The 17,083-nt window shown below is 43.2% G+C and overlaps 1 protein-coding gene across 1 annotated transcript in view; it reads left to right on the top strand.

Moving 5' to 3' along the window:
• The first annotated feature begins 1,781 nt into the window (after positions 1 to 1,781).
• The window catches only part of ATP8A1 (ATPase phospholipid transporting 8A1), a 649,985-nt gene continuing 634,683 nt past the window's right edge, over positions 1,782 to 17,083 (top strand). The window contains 1 exon segment of the mRNA XM_030191344.1: positions 1,782 to 2,116. Coding sequence (XP_030047204.1) covers positions 2,068 to 2,116 — 49 coding nt within the window. The 5' untranslated portion in view covers positions 1,782 to 2,067.

Here is a 17,083-nt window from a genome sequence, read left to right as displayed (position 1 = left end):
TTAATCATAATGAAAATGTAAGAGACTGGTGCCAAATTGTCTAGCGTGAGAGGCCCCAGGTCATAGGTCAGTTTGAGAAATATTAAACCTATGTAACTGATATTTTTAAAGTAATGATTGGCTGAGGCAAGGTAACCAATCTATTCTTTACCATCTGGAAAGTAAGGGGGGCTAGAGGTTAGAACTGTATATAAGAGGGAGCAGAAGCAGCTTACGTCAGAAGGAACAGACAGAAGAAGGAGAGCTGAAGGAAGACAGACAGCAGAAGAAGAGAAGGAGCTGAGACAGAAGCCATAACATCCAGAGAGCTGAGAGAGAGAGAAGAGAGCTAGAACTGATGTCCTACTGTTTGCTGGCAAATAAAGAAGATTTCTCCCTCACTCTGGTGTGTGCTGTTTGACTCCTGAAGTACCACGGATTCTGCTAACAATAGGGGTAATTCATGCATCCATTCCTGCAACAATAGAATACTGGGGATACACGCCTACATTTGCACCACATTTCAATTGGTGCAAATGGCCACGCTTAAAGTTAGGCGTGATTCCCGGGCATAAGTGCTATTCTATAAACCACGCTTAACTTTAAGCACGGCTTATATAGCCCTAAGTGCAAAACCTTATCATACTTTAGTTAACAAGTCCTTAACACTGCAACCCACACTATTTTAATGGTGAAAAAAGAAATAAAGACAAATCTTTTACTTCCTTCTGCTCTGCTTTCATGAGGATAGCTCTGTGTTATCCTCTCCCACAAATCAAGAGTCTGGGCAACTGGTGACCCAATAAAGCTGATGATGTATCAGGAAGAAAAGCTGCAGCATAATGCAGGTGGCACGTTGCTTCAGGCGATAAACTGACAGCTTCTCTGGCGCAGGGCCTGGAAAGACAGGTAGGTTGCTATCTTCAGACTTCCCGTTCTGCACCTAGCAGAGCAAACAACTGTTCTTCTTCTAGGTCATTCATCCAGATATAAGTGCTCTGATTATACGATCATGTCGTTTATTGCACCTGTTAACTTTTTTTCCCCCACTAGGCTTTTTAGGATTTCCTCCAGTTCTCACAAATTACCATCACAGGGAGCTTAGGTTTAAAACAGTTCTGTATTTCCTGTCGTGCCGTGGCAAGGTCTTTTAATTTGTTCAATGAATGATTTAGCTCGAAAGCAGTTAAGATTTTGTTTCACTTTCCTTCTCTGTTACGGTTTTACCTCCTTGCCCCTCTACTTGTTGCGGAGGTGTAAAAATAGGAAGCTAGGTGTAGAAAGCCTTGGCCCATTTTGCTTTCTTTTATCTGCAACAAGCTTGACATTACAGTTACACTATCCAGCGGAACAGAGAAAACGAGTGAGCTTAAATCCGTGTTTCGAACCCTACCTAAAAAAACAAAACATTGCACTAATCTGCCTTATCTCGTGGACTGTTCCTCTCCGCTGACTGGTGACACGCCCAACAAAGGCCAGTCTCATTCTCGTAGAAAAAACATTGAGATGGTGGGGGGCGATGATCAAGAGTAGCCACACCGTAAGACTAAGAATTTGATTTCGCATCTTAAATTGGACGTGCTCCTTACACATCTAACGCTCTAACCGGTTGGCAATGCAGCAGTCCTCAGCAAGCAAGTCAAGAAGAGTAAGACTGGCTGGGGCGAAGTGGGGGGCGGGGTGTGCTGTCTGTCAACCCACAGTGTACGGTTAGCTGTCTCCACCCCTTCCTTTGACAGAAATGGTAGGTTCTTTTTGTCGGGGGCGGAGCGAAGCTTGTTCGCTGGTTCTCGGACACTGTGTTGCTGTGGAGGTTTGAATATTGAGCTCCAGCTGTCGGGGTGCAGGTGGTTTGGCTCGCGCGTAGTTGCTTCTTGCGCTCTTTCCTTGGTCGTGGACGTGGTGTCTGATACCTCCTTTATTTGTTTCCCGGCCGCTGTAGGAGGGGCGAAATTATCCGTCTCCTCCTATTCCTCTTGTCAGGAGGGGGGCCATTGATGGACTGCAGAGGCGCCTCTCGCCGGGAGCCAGTGAAGACAGAGCACGCCACCTCCCCCTGCCCCGGCTCATCCACCTGCTGCTGCCGCCATGGCGACCGTCCGCGAGACGGTGTCCGACCTCCGCTCGCGAGCTGGCGGTGAGTATAATAAGCCTAGAAGGGGCACGGGCATGGTCCCTCTTCCTCTTAGAGGATCTGCTCTGTTCTCATAGCAGTAGGACGTACAGAGAAGAAAGGAGCGGGACTTTTGGTGTTCTCTGCAGTGGAAATAGGGAGTGAGGCGTGATCTTGCTGTCACATGCAGAGCAGCTGATTATGTTTTGCTGCTTGCTATTGGGGAGGGGGCTCGGGTGCAGTCTCGCCGCAGAACCTTGTATGTGAAGTAGATCACCTTCCTGTTCGAACAGCACGTGTAAACCCGATGGCTGCAAATGCTGAGGCGAGCTTTATTAATGAACCCGTTTTCACTGTGTGCAATTTTCGTTCCTGGCACGGGTCACAGAAAGAACAAGTGCTTCTTCTTCCTCTTTACTTTTGTATCGTAGCTAGATCGCAGTCATCCGCTGGTATAGAGCTGCATCATTGTCTGCATGGAATCTTTTGTTGGTTGTCTTTCAATGAATAGTTTTCTAACATACTGGGAGACTGGGGCCCTTTCTAAATTAAAATAAAGCACGCTTGGAGCCAACCGAAGTTGTAAAATTTGGTGTAGTTGAATGGCCCGAGGCTAACGTAAATATAATAAGGGAAAGGTTTTATTTGTTTCCCACCACGCAAACACACAAAGAATTGTTTGCCAGGAAGGAATTTATTTTCTAGAGAGGCCACTCTATAAGCTATCACTGTTGGCAAGTGTGAAATCTACTGATTGTGTACTTCTGATTTTGCCTTATCTTTCATTTTTCATAGTTTTTTTTAATGTGGTTGAGTTGAAAACCTGTAAAAATGAAATTATGGTTGCCTTCTGATAAGTTTTGGTTCAACAACTGTTTAGTTTCTGAGATGGAAATTTGGCACATCTAAGCAATTAGTCTGTAGAATTGGCTGTAAGCAAGAATGGATTCAGTGCCCACTTAGGAGGGGTTAGGCATAGGCATGCCGTGTTTCTTAATTGATTGCTTTGCTGGCCACTTTGCCAGCGAATATTTTCTGTCTTTATCAGTTATTGTGGGTTAGGAAACAAATGTGTATGGAATTTAAAAAAACAACAACCTGTATACCTGCTATTCTGGGGTTAATGATGGTACCTTTTTAAATACAAATATTACATTTGGTTATATTTGTCTGACTTATGGTTGGAGATAATGGACTGTTACAACAAATCACCATGTCTGACTAGAGAAACAGCAATGTTTTTCTTTCCTTTTTTAATGGCAGACTGGCTAAGAATCATTTTCTTAATAGATACTACTTAGCTTTCTACGTTTCCTTTCTAGTCACCAGGGTACATTAGCTTCATAGGGGAGCCATCCTGTTGAGATGCTTACTCGTGAAAAATGAAACTAAAAACTACTCTGCTCATTAAGCTTTTTTTTTTTTTTCCTCAGACATAGGCTAAGTCTTGATATTGGGTGACTGGAAGCACCTATCTCACATGATTAAGTCAAGGATGTTGAGTTTGTATAGTATGTTATTTTCATGTATTATTTACCGCCTTTTTGAGGGAATTCATTCAAGGCGGTGTGCAGTAAGACTCAAACATGAGCAATAGACAATTACAGCAGCAAAAATATTTAACAATACAAAGTATGGCATAGTGTACTACTTACACTGTTAACACAATACGTAATAGAACGATTTAATTGACAGTGTGGGGTATAAGCAAAGATGGAAGGTATAGCTTGGTAAGAGGAGTTACAAAGTAAAGTTACTAATTTAAAGAAAGATGCACATGAGGTCAAAGAGGGTCAGAGAGAAGGTTAAATATTATCTCAGCTAGGGTAGGAGTGGATAAACATGTCCTGCTGCAGTATGTGCAGCCAGTGTCACTCCTTGTTTGAGTGAGGCAAGTTAGTTACTTGATGTGATGTCATGTCTTATATCAGAATTTGGCTAAAACTAAAGGAGCGGTTTATAATGTTTGATAATGGAAACAGGAAACAAGATTAGGAACAGTTTAGGAAGTGATACTTAAACTGATATTTAAAGCTAGATCTTGTGGGTTGTGGTCATATTCAGTGAATAGCCTGAACTTAGCAAATTAAACTGTAAAAAGGTATTTGCAGAAAGCAATGGCTAGAGTTACTTAGAGGTGCTACTACATTTATGTGTGCTTATATGCATTAGTATATATTATTTACTACAGGTCCTATTTTATGTAAATGGATCTATTTAGTAGTACTGCATACTAAGGTGATAGTGCAGTTTAGTAAATATAGTTCCTTGTTTGAGCACACTTTGCAAAATGTTGTCTTTGCAGATGACATTTTCTAATTACAGTGCTTGCAGTAAGTTTGGTTTTTTTTCCCACCTACAAATGACTTGTGATGTGACCAGCAATTTAATCTTTTATTTATTTGTTGCATTTGTAGCCCACATTTCCGCACCTATTTGTAGGCTCAATGTGGCTTACATAGTACCGGAGAGGCCTTTGCAGGCTCCGGTGTGAACAAATACAGTGTGATGTGGTAAAATCAAGTTAATTTGGCACAGCCACATTAGGGAATCGGAGAACGGAAGAGTTGTGTTATGTCCATTACGTGATTTAGTTTGGTTGTGTTGCAGAGGTTAGGCATTTAAGTTGGATCGGTAGGGTATGACTTTTTAAACAGGTTAGTTTTTAGTGATTTCCGGTAGTTTAGGTGGTCGTACTTCGTTTTCAAGGCTTTTGGTAATGCGTTCCACAGTTGTGTGCTTATGTAGGAAAAACTAGATGCGTAAGTTGTTCTGTATTCAAGTCCTTTGCAGCTTGGGTAGTGCAGATTTAGATAAGATCGTGTTGATTCGGATGTAGTTCTAATTGGTAAGTCAATCAAGTCTGTCATGTAACTCAGGGCTTCTCTGTAGATGATTTTGTGAACCATGGTGCAGATTTTGAAGGCGATGTGTTCTTTGATTGGGAGCCAGTGTAGTTTTTCGCGGAGTGGTTTTGAGTACAAGGGTAAACTTTTATTACTTACAGACTTATTTGAAAGCCCATATTCATTCCTGCAGATAACTCGGGGGCCCTTTTACTAAACTACGTTGGACACTAATGTGCACATAACATAGCAAAAATGGTCGAAAATGGGACACACTAACGTGTTTTGCATTAGTTTTGCCATTTGCACACGCTAGCTGTGTGATAATAAAAAAAAAATGTTTTGGAAGGGGGCGTTTCAGAGTCCACCACCCTAACCACTAGGCCACTCCTCCACAAGAAATAGACTAACTGCCTGTGCCCAAAAGGCAGGAGGGGACAATCTCAACTGTGTCAAAATAAAGAAGTGGTCACCAGGTGGCTAGAACCACCTGAAATGAAAGGGAAACCCTAGCGTGTAACACTGCAGAAGCATAGCCAAGCCACAATGAACGAAGGCCAGTTCAGTCTACTCCATCAGTAACTTAGAGGGGCGATCCACCATACTGAAACCTGAGGAGAGGTCTGAGACCCCACCCTGAAAGGCATGGAAAGCCCTGGTAGACCCCAAGTTGGAAGGTGAAACCTGCCTGACTTCATGAACCGCAGATTGCTTTAGCTGAAGCAGAAATCGTGAAAGAGATGTACACAGTCTGGAGCACCTGACCCCCCCCCCCCCCCCCAACAGCAAAAAGTAGACTGAAAATATTCAGTGTAATCTTGAGTCTTGCCCTCCTGCAACCTCAACGGTTGGGAAATACTAGGTCTGCACACAACTGCACTAGCCCAATTCCAAATCTATCCCTGAGGAGGAAACTTGGCAAAGGAGAACAAGGCAATGGTGAACTGGGTGTAAGGCAGATCTATCTCCTTGCTGAGAGGGCAAGACCTGGCTCAAGAGGCTGCACATGAAAACTGGTCAGCAAGAATGTGCATTGGAGCTAAGTAGTATGAGTAATAGCCACAGCTAAGTGCTGCCGCAGAATCTGGCTGTTGGTACCATAGGACAGAATGGATGGCAAGCCATCGTGGAACAGAAATTATTAAGCCCGGACCTCTGGGCCCTCCAGTCGTACACCAGCAGCAAGAAGTTCCCTCTCTCCAGCGAAGAAGCCTGGTACAACTGCCAACTGCCCAGTACTGGAGAAAACAAAGAGGCAAAAAAATGATGTAGAAGCATGTTGAAACACAACAGCACCCTGCTAGCAGCAACACCAAAACAGAGAAGGCTGTTGAATTGTAAAAGCTGCAGCTAGTGCCAGTGAAGAATACCAGAGAACAATGCCACTGGAAAATGCAACCAAGCTAAACCATAGCCCAGTAGCAAAGAGACCGCTATCCTAAGTGGGCAAACACCTGATGCCAAGGCCAGTCAGAAAGGAGAGGGAATACATCTTAGGACAGAGGAAAACCTCAGCATTGAAGAAAATTCACCAACCAGCCTGGAAGCTGCCACCCACAGGTTAATAACATATAACGCTCAGCCTCAGACATGCCTCTCAAAGCTCACACCTCATTGGTCTAGCAGACAAGAACCTCCCAACCAGATCCGCTCATCCACTTCCACCACGGCCAGAATGAGCCAAGCATGTCTTGGAGGTAGTGACGTAATCCTCATCGATCTTCTAATCCTATTTTTGTATTTTTCTATATTTTTCAACAACATAACAATTCAGCTTATATTTAGCTTGTACTTAGCTTTTTTTTTTTTAATGAAATCCAATTACTCTTTTACTGTACTGCATGCGGCAGAGACACAATAAAGCCGACATGGTTCCATGTTTTGCAACAAGCGCTGTGTCAAGGTTGTCTCCTAAAAGGAACAAAAAAGGAAATTATCCACAGACAAAAAAATCAAAGGTCATATACATATAGAAAAAACCACCAAACCTATATCTTTTTAGCGGATCTTCCAAAGATGACCGCCTATCACTACAATAAGGGTTCTTATACAACTCAATAATGACGTCATTCGAACTTCTGGGCTGAAACAGCTAAACCGGAACAGGACCTTTAAATCAGAGTCATCCATTCGATTTCCTGATTTAACCGATTGAACTCCACAGTATTAAGAGTGTATATCCAAAACTGTTCCCTATAATTTAAAAATTTCTCATACCTCCAAGACATATTTGGCTCACTCCAGCCACAATAGAGGCAGATGCGCGGATCCGAGGATCCAATCAAAAGGTTCCTTTCTACTAGACCAACGAGACACGAACCCCAAAAGGCACATCTGAAGCTGAGCGTTATATGTTATTAATTTCTTGCTCCCTTCATCTATAAAAGTATCTTTGCCTAAGGAATACACCCACAGGTTAATGCCAGCCACCTCCCAGAGATCCCATATAGGAGGTACAAATACAGAGGTGCTATCTAGATTTTGTAATACTTTCCAAAATGGTGAACATATTGACACCTTTGAAAAAAATCAACTGATTAAATTACTTAAAATAGCAATATAATACCAGTCCTGCTGCATGGCAATTTTATTAAGTTATGGTAATCGGAAAGACAAAGCTATAGGTTTCAGCACAAAAACCACGCTCTCGCTCAGTATCTTTCTTACATGTGCAAAACACAGACTTTCAACAAGCACAGTTGAAGTGGCCGCATTCCAAAAATCTAAGGGGTCGATACTCAGCGCTGCCGGCGTTATGACCAGAAATTCAATGCCGGGCCATGTCTGGACTTTGTTATTGCATTTCCACGTTTGTGGAGCCAGCTAAAACATTCACCACTTAACTTGCTATGGATCACTGCATAAAGATTGGACTGACTTTTATGCAGTCCTATTTTTGCAGTTACCTTGGCCTTGCTGACTCTGCCCCCAAAATATCTGGTTTTGGGAGAGGTGCTAACCAGACATTTTCAGTGGCATTAGCTGATGAAGTGCCATAGAAAATGACAAGCGATTTAACTGGCTAGGGGCCATTTCTGGCCAATTAAATCACTTTGAATGTTGACCTGTAAATGCAAATCCCAAGAAGCTGACTCTGGGTGTAGTGGAACTTGAGAAAAAAAAAATGTCTTCTACTGGGAAATGTAGAATAACAGGAGATAGATACATACTTCCCAAAGCTGTCAGAACAATAAAATGCTTTCTTGTTAAGAATGTGCTAGATAAATGCCATACAGTCTCATGGAACACAGTCATAATGGCAGCTATAGTGGTAAATGTATGCTGCCTTAAATGTATTGTGACCAGGGATAATACAGAACATCACCAACGCTCTGCAACGCTCTGATTGCTATTCCCTTCTTATATCTCTTTCATTCTCGTTAGCATCAGATATGCAGATAGTCATGCAAATTTCTTTTTTAATTAAGTGTAGCTTGCGTCCTCACTTGCTGTCTGGAGCAAGAAGTGTTTTGATATAATTCTTCCATCTTTGTCAACCAGTTTTCACATATTCTGGCTGGTCAGCATGAATCTGAAAACAATGAAGTGAATTTTAGTTTTACCAAAATAAGGGTTAATAAATATAAACCAAAGAAAAAAAAGAATATATGGTGATAGGATTGGACTAACAATACATTTTTTGACTAGCTTTTGGGACCTTAAGCTCCCTCAGGTTAAGTATGTTCTTTTGTTTCTAGATTAATTGTAAGTGTAGAAGTTAAATGTTAATTAAACATGGCAACCACATGGTAGGGTCATGGGTGAAACAGGGGCTTTCCTAGCATTTATGCACATTGTTATAGAATAGGGGAATACACGCCTACATTTGCACCACATTTCAGTTGGTGAAATGGCCACGCCTAAAGTTAGGTGCAATTCCTGGGTATGTGCTATTCTATAAACCATGTTCAACTTTAAACGCGACTTATAGAACAGTGCTTTTTTCAGTGCAATATATAGAATCTAGCCCTAAGTGCAAAACCTTATACTTTAGTTAACAGACCCCTAACACGGCAACTCGCACTATTTTAATGGTGAATAAGGAAATAAAGACTAATCTTGTACTTCCTCTTCTCCACTTTCATGAAGATAGTTCTGCGTTATACTCCCCCACAAGTCAGAGTCTGGGTTGGTGACCAATAAAACTGCTGATGTATCAGGAAGAAATGCTGTAGCATAATGCAGATGGCAATTTGCCTTTAGGTGATAAACTGGCAGCTTCTCTGGCGCAAGGCCTGGAAAGATGTTGCTATCATCAGACCCCCTTCAAAAGCTGCTCCATCTCCTTTTTAAAAATTAGTGCCAGCAGCCTGGTTCCATCCTAGTTAAGGTGGAGTCCATCCTTTCGGAACAGGCTTTCCCTGTTAAGCCGCACTAACTGCAGAATTTAATGTATTTTAGTAAAGAACTCCTTAATTGGTAGTACTGCCTCCAATGCTTTTCTGTCTCATCTAAAATGTAAGGTTGGCAATGAAGATAAGATTTAAAAACATGTTTGTAAGTTAGTTTGATAACTGCTTCATGCTACTTGTTTATCTTGTGTTGATATCTTGTAGACAAAATGTTTGACTAGTTATCTTGTTGATTTACTGATAGATCTGGAAGCATAGACTGGCATGGCAGATAAGGACTGCAGGAGCCATTTAGTTTTGTCCATTCCTCATACAATATTGCAGAGCCTACTCTCGCATCATGTGTAAGGATGCTTGCTTGACTTCTCTTATTGTATTGACCTTTACTAGTTTCACTTTCACTGGGAAATAGGAAATAGTCTATCACTCTTCACAGAAAAGACATTTCCTTATTTATTTGACTGATGCCAACTGATCACCAACCAAGCATTTTTTTTTCTAGAGCTTTCTAGGAAATTCTTATGTCTTCGGGCATGTGAGGTAGTTCTACATGTTCCCAGCTGCAAGACCACTTGTCAGGATATTTGTAGGGCGGCAACTTGGTTGTCATTGCATTCATTTTGTCAGGCATAATGAAAAACTTTGTATATTTTTAGCCTAAATGTACTTATAATACATATTTAGGCCTGAATTTTTCAGCCATCTGATATGTTTCGAGTTGGTCAAAGATATTTGAGCTAGTTGGGACAATAACTTTGGCAGAGCTAGTTGGGACAATAACTTTGGCAGGGCTGTTTTGGAAGGGACCTTGTCTTTCATCCTGAGGGATACGCTTTGGCACATCTCGCTAGTCTGGTCTAGCAGGAAGGTGAAGATTTCCTTTCCTTAAATCCTGCTAGACCAGTCTAGGACTCACCCTGGGTTTTGAGATATCCTTGGGTTCTTTCTGCCACTGGTTTGTAAGTAATGTCATGCTTTGCAGAGGTGTTCCGGAAGGGTATTTTTTTTTCTCAAGTACTCTTATGTGTTTCTGCTATTACTTATATCTTTGGTATTAGCATACTGACAGGATTCTGGCTGTGCAACCTGTTATACCAGTGATATCTTTTTTCTCCGAGGACAAGCAGGCTGCTTGTTCTCACATGTGGGTCGACCCGGGAATCGGCAATTTTGCAAGCAAAATATATAAAAAAAAGTTTAGCCAGAGTCTTTTGGCATACGCGCATGCGTGTCCGTCTTCCCACCCGTCGCGTGAGTGTTCCCGCTCAGTTATTTTTTTCTCTGCGGTGAGGTGCAGTTGAGTTTTTCCCCGCTCCTCGCAGGCCCGGGGAAGAGTTTTCTGCGTTAATTTCTTTCTTTCTTTCTTTCTTTCTTTCTTTCTTTCTTTCTTTCTTTCTTTCTTTTTGTTTTATGATTTTACTGTTTAAAAAAAATAAAAACTCCCATAGTTTTCTTTAATTTTTTGCCCCTTTTCAAGTTTCCTTTGTTTTTCGGCGCGGTCGGGTTGCTTCCTTCTTCTCGTGCCCTTTTTTTCTTTTAACAGGCACGATCGCGTCTTTTGATTTCGCCGAAGCCGTTTTTTCTTCCATGTCATTGAAGACACCCAGCGGCTTCAAATGTTGTACTTTGTGCAACCGGACTATCTCAGGTACCGATACCCACGCTTGGTGTATCCAGTGCCTTGGGCCCGACCACAGCCCAGCCGCTTGTAGTCTGTGTCTTCGCATGAAGAAACGGACCCAAGTGTCTCGAGAGGCCCAACGAGAGAAGCTTTTTGGGGCTCAGTCCGGTCCTTCGACGGCAGCATCGACATCGAGGGACGCATCGACGTCAGGAACGACGGTAATGGCTGCGGAACGACCTACTCATGCTGGGAGCAGTGAGGCATCGAGTGGGTCTCCACCTGTCTCGAGGCCTCCTGTTATGCAGACCCCCTAGGACTTACCTTCGTCAGACCTGGCCCCGAGGAGAAGTGAGGATTCCACGTCTTCCTCATTGATACTGAGGAGTCTCGATGACGGGCGTCGAGTGAAGACGAAGAAGCACCATCATTGATCTCCTTCGACACACGGTGCTGGGAGCTCTGGGGTGTCGAGGGATTCGGCACCCGAGAAGTGTCGGCGCCGAGAGGATCGCTCTCCCTCTATTCAGGAGGTGCCGATGCGTCACTCTAGCAGCCCGGTACCTGCTCCCGAACCTCGACAGATTCTGCCACAGGCTCCTATGCCGACCCCACAGCCTTGTCCGATGGCAGCTCTCGACGAACGCATCAGGGCCCTGCTTCCAGAGCTTCTGGAAGGGTTACTGCATCAGTATGCTTCGGTGTTGGGGGTGCTTGCGCCTTCCATACCGTCGGCTACCGCGGTTTCTTGCCCTTCGCCTGTGGTGAGGTCCCCAACCTCGGTGCCGCCTGCCACCCAGGTCGACTCTCCCTCGACGTTGGTGGAGGAAGCTTCACTGGAGTCTAGGCGGGCATCGACATCTCAGCACCGCCATTGAGGACGTCGTTTTTCGACGTCGAGGCAGGCTCAGTTTCGGACTGCTCTGAGAGATGTCTTGTCTGATGCTGAAGATGAGCGTTCGTGGGAGGAAGAGGAGGATCCCAGGTACTTTTCTTCTGATGAGTCCTATGGGATTCCTTCTGAACCGTCCTCTCCACCAGAATGGAGACTGTCTCCACCGGAGAGTCTATCCTTTACCTCCTTTGTCAGGGAAATGGCTGCGGCTATTCCCTTCCCTATGGAGGTTGAGGATGAGTCCAGGGCTGAGATGCTCGAGGTCCTGGATTATCCTTCTCCACCTAGAGAGGCCACAATGGCTCCTTTGCATAACGCACTGAAGGAAGTCCTTATGCGAAACTGGTCATTCCCTCTGTCTAACCTCGTGATCCCGAAGAGAACTGAATCCCAATATCGGATCCACAGGGAACCTGGATTGATGAAATCTCAGCTACCTCACAGCTCCATGATGGTGCTCCGCTCTCAAAAGAGCCAAGATGTCTAGGGACTATGCCTTGGCGCCCCCAGGCAGAGAATCTAGAACCTTGGACTCTTTTGGGAGGAAGGCGTATCAGGCCACTATGCTCGCTGCCAGAATCCAGACATACCAGCTGTTCACGAGCATCCACTTGCGGAACTCGGTGAAGCAACTGTCTAGCTTGGTTGATGCGCTCCCTCCGGAGCAGGCTGAGCCTTTTCGCCAGGTGTTCAGGCAGCAGAAGGCATGTTGAAAATTCCTGGCTAGGGGTACGTTCGACACTTTTGATGTAGCATCCAGAATCGCTGCTCAAGATATAGTGATTCGCAGACTCTCATGGCTGCGTGTCCCAGACCTGGATCATTCGGCCCAGCAGCAGATGGCGGATGTTCCTTGCCAGGGGGATAACCTTTTTGGTGAGAAAGTAGAGGATCTGGTTGACCAGATCAAGAAGCACAATGATGCTATGGATTCTGTATCCTGCCGGACGTCTTCTGCTACTACCTCAACTAGGAGGTGTTTTGGAGGGAAGAGGAGTGCTCCCTATTCCTATGCTAGGTGTAGGCACATTCCTGCTTCTCGGCAGCCTGTCCGGGCTCAGTCCCAGCACGCTCGTTATCGTTATCAGGGGGGGGGGGGGGTCCTGAAGGGGTATTCCCTCTGGAGTTTGTTTTGGCTATGTACAAAGCCTTTTTGTTAAAGCAGTCCTCTCCTCTTCCCGTTCTAGCTGCACAAATGGCTTCTGGTCCCCTTCCTGGTGCAGAGAGAGCTAGCGTCTCTTGGGAGGACCAGGAAGACATCACTGAATTAGAAGCAGAGCCCTTTGTACAAGAGCTGGAAGGTCTGGACTTGGATACAGAGGATTTGGAAGGTGAGTAGGCTGGTTCTTCAATTATGGAGAAGCTGCCTCGAGGGGAGGACCCTTCTGTGGCTAGGGTCTTCCATAGGCAAGATTTACAAGACCTAATTGCCTTGGTATCGAGTACTTAGAATTTTGATGAGGCCCCAGAGCCTACAGAGCATAGCAAGGTTGACCCTTTAGTTAAGGGAGTTTGTGAGTCCAGTAGATCATTCCCTATGCATTAGGAGATTAGGGATATCGTCAAAGCACAGTGGGATACCCCAGATGCTTCTTTCCGGTTAGCATGTGCCATGATTCTTTACCCGCTGCCTGAGAGGGATAAAAACTGGCTCAAACCTCCGGTAGTAGACGCAGTGGTGTCGGCGGTGACTAATTAAAATACTGTGCCAGTAGATTGAGGAATGGCTGTCAGGAATCCTCAAGAGTGTCGAATTGAGACTCGGTTAAAGTATTGCTGTGATGTCTTGGCCTTGGCAGTGCAGGCGGCTATTTCCTGAGCTTTGCTAGTGCGGGCATGTTTTTGGTGGTCGGAAAGAGTGTTGGCCAAGGACTCTGATGATTTGTCCTTAGTAGACCAAGAAGTGGCCAAGATTGAGAAGGGGTTTGTGTTTTTGTTGGACACTCTTTATGATTTACTACGGGCATCAGGAAAATCCATGGCCATAGGTGTAGCGGTACGTCGGACCCTGTGGCTTTGCGGCTGGTTGGCGAACATGGCTTCAAATTCTAAATTAAGCAAATTCCCTTTAAGAAGTTCCTTGTTGTTTGGTGACGAGTTTGGGAGATTCTAAGGTGCCTCATCTTCCTGAAGATCGGCTGAAACCCTTTAGTCGGGTGGGTTGTCTTTCCGGGGATGTGCTCTAGGTGCTATCGTGTTGGCAGAGGAGCTACTTTCCAGAGGTCTTGTTACTATCAGCGTTTGCATCCCTTTCATGGGGGACAGTGTGGGGGTTGAGAGGGGGGTTCCCTTCTCCAGCTCAGTCATCCGGCCCAATGAAGGTGTACGGGCCCACCTTCCTGTTCCAGTAAGTTCCAGGTTAAGAGATTTTTGTGGGAGGTGGGCCCAAATCACTTTGGACCAGTGTGCCCTCGAGATTATTCTTGACTGGTATGCTCTGGAGTTTGCTCACTTTCTTCCAGACGCCTTTTTTGGAGTCTCCTGTCGTTCTTGAGGGAAGATGCTAGCAATAAGAGAAACATTAGTAAGGCTGGTCAATTTACGGGCCGTTTGTCCAGTGCCCGGATCTCAAGTGTGGCACAGGCAGGTACTCCATTTACTTTCTTCCAAAGAAAGAGGTTTCGTTTCGTCCCATTCTGGATCTCAAGTGGGTCAATGGGGCACTTTGGGTATTACCTTTCCACATGAAAACCTTAAGGTCAGTTATTGTGGCCGTTTAATGAGGAGACTTTCTCACTACCCTAGACTTGAAAGAAGCCTATTTGCATATTCCCATAAGGCTGGCACACCAGTGTTTTCTTCGTTTTGCTATGCTCGAACTACATTTTCAGTTTTCTGCGATGCCCTTCGGGCTAGCAACAGCTCCAAGGACATTTACCAAGATTATGGTATTGGTAGTGGTGGCGCTTTGTAAGCAAGGCATTTTGGTTCATCCTTACCTGGACGACTGGTTAATTCGTGCAAAGACATATAAAGGGAAAGGGAAATACAATTTGATATACCGCCTTGCTGAGGTTTTTGCAACTACATTCAAAGCAGTTTACATATATTCAGGTACTTATTTTGTACCAGGGGCAATGGAGGGTTAAGAAAGATGCTGCTTGATATGAAAGTAGATGATCAACCAACCTAAAACTTTTTTTATTTTTCAGTGAAGGTTATGCAAATAGATTAAAATTCCTAATTAGTCTAGATGGTACCATAATTATAAAATGGTCAGATAAATATGGTAGCACAAATCTAAAAACAGTTTTGTAAATTAAACAAAGAAATTTGAAGATAACTCTCGCATGTATTGGTAACAAATGGATCTTTTGGTAGTAAGATGATTAAACTATCCCATTTCTTTAAAAAATAAATCTGATGTAAAGCAGTGTTATTTAGACAGCCTAAATAAATGTTAAAATAATCTAAAAGATTCAAAACAAGGGACTGTACTAACAACAGAAAATATTCTTGCTCAAAGTATTTGCACATCTGTTGACAATTGCACATGACAAAAAAAAGCCTCCTAGGTCAGAGTATTAAGTTGCGCTTGTAGTGTTAATCTAGAATCCAGAACTACACCTAGAATTCTAATAGTTGGAGAAAAAGTACGTCACAAATTTTCTTCTTTCATGGAATTACTATTTTTTTTCTGCATTAAGTTGCAAAATTGGATAGAACTGCCTAGGAGTGGAGAAGTAGCCTATGGTTAGTGCAGTGGACTTTGATCCTGGGGAACTGAGTTCAATTCCCACTGCAGCTCCTTGTGACTCTGGGCAAGTCACTCCATTACCCCTGGTACAAAATAAGTACCTGAATATATGTAAACCGCTTTGAATGTAGTTGCAAAAAACCTCAGAAAGGCGGTATATCAAGTCCCAATTCCCTTCCCTTCCCTAAATTGAAAAGTATCCACCTCATTCTGTAATAAACTAGAGTGTAAAGGAATTAACAGTTATGTTGTCTGTATAACTGTAAAAATGAACCCCCAGTTTTCCCAAACAATAACCTAGATAATGCATGTAAACATTAAAAAAGAATAGGAGACCATTCCTTTTTGCCTTTGCACAATAGTTGACATGCACTATGTACAAAGAACAAACAATTTCAGTACTGACAAATGATCTGAAACCTGACTGAGAAGAATGTAACATATGAAGTTCTAGAAACTCCGTCAACTGTAATGCAATCAGTCTTTCTATAAACTTGACAAAAAAGTTATAGATGATATTAGTCTATAATTAGAGACCAGATGTTTTTATAATTGGGGTAATTATGATTTCACCTAAATTGGATGAAAAATGCCTCATGGCAAATTGAGATGGTAACCAGCACAATAAAAGAAGTGTCTAGAAGCAGTAGTTTGAGTTATAGGCGAGGAAGGTGTCAAGAAAATGGGCAAGGCAGTTGGAGATGGCAGTCTAGGTAAGGCCTGCATTGACTGCTAGCACTGACTCATAAAGCTTGGTTGGGAGATTGCTGAGAAGTCCCAGTTTTGATCCAGTGATTGAAGTTTACCATTGATCTTCCTCTTTATTTATTTTATTTTTTAAATCCAAGAGTTTTTATTGTAAAATTTGTTAAAATATAATAAACAACTCGATAAGAAAACCCAGTGAAAGCATTATATAGACAGTCACATGCAAAATATATGAATATAATATGGTTATTGAGTAACAAGTTGCCATTTAAGAATTATTTGAAATGTAATTTTTTTGTTACATCTGTACCCTGCGCTTTCCCACTCATGGCAGGCGCAATGCGGCTTACATATTGTATACAGGTACTTATTTGTACCTGGGGCAATGGAGGGTTAAGTGACTTGCCCAGAGTCACAAGGAGCTGCCTGTGCCTGAAGTGGGAATTGAACTCAGTTCCCCAGGACCAAAGTCCACCACCCTAACCACTAGGCCACTCCTCCACTAAGCTAGACCAAATTTTGGAGCCCTTAATGACTGTACTCAATTTATCAGCCAATAAGAGTTCAAATTTGTGTATTTGTCATATTGAGTTCCACCAAAAATGCACGTTTAGAAGAGAGTTGTCCTTCCAATGAAACAAAACCTTTCTTTGTAGTTGCTAAAAGGATATGTAATAGTTTGGTACCTTTTCTTGACAGAGTAATGTCCAAAGCTAGAGCGTCAAAAATAATAGTCTTGAAAGATAAGAGAACAGAAATTGAAAATGTTGGTAGTTATTATCCAAACCAGATTCCAAGATTTTTGAGCACATTTATATTCATAGATAAGGTGAACAACAGTTCCTATAGACCCTCTTTGCAGGACCAGCAAA

The sequence above is a fragment of the Microcaecilia unicolor genome, chromosome 2 (assembly GCF_901765095.1).
Source record: "Microcaecilia unicolor chromosome 2, aMicUni1.1, whole genome shotgun sequence".
Lineage (NCBI taxonomy): Eukaryota > Metazoa > Chordata > Amphibia > Gymnophiona > Siphonopidae > Microcaecilia > Microcaecilia unicolor.
The sequence above is the reverse complement of the archived record's forward strand: the minus strand, read 5'-3'. Positions and strand labels throughout refer to the sequence as shown.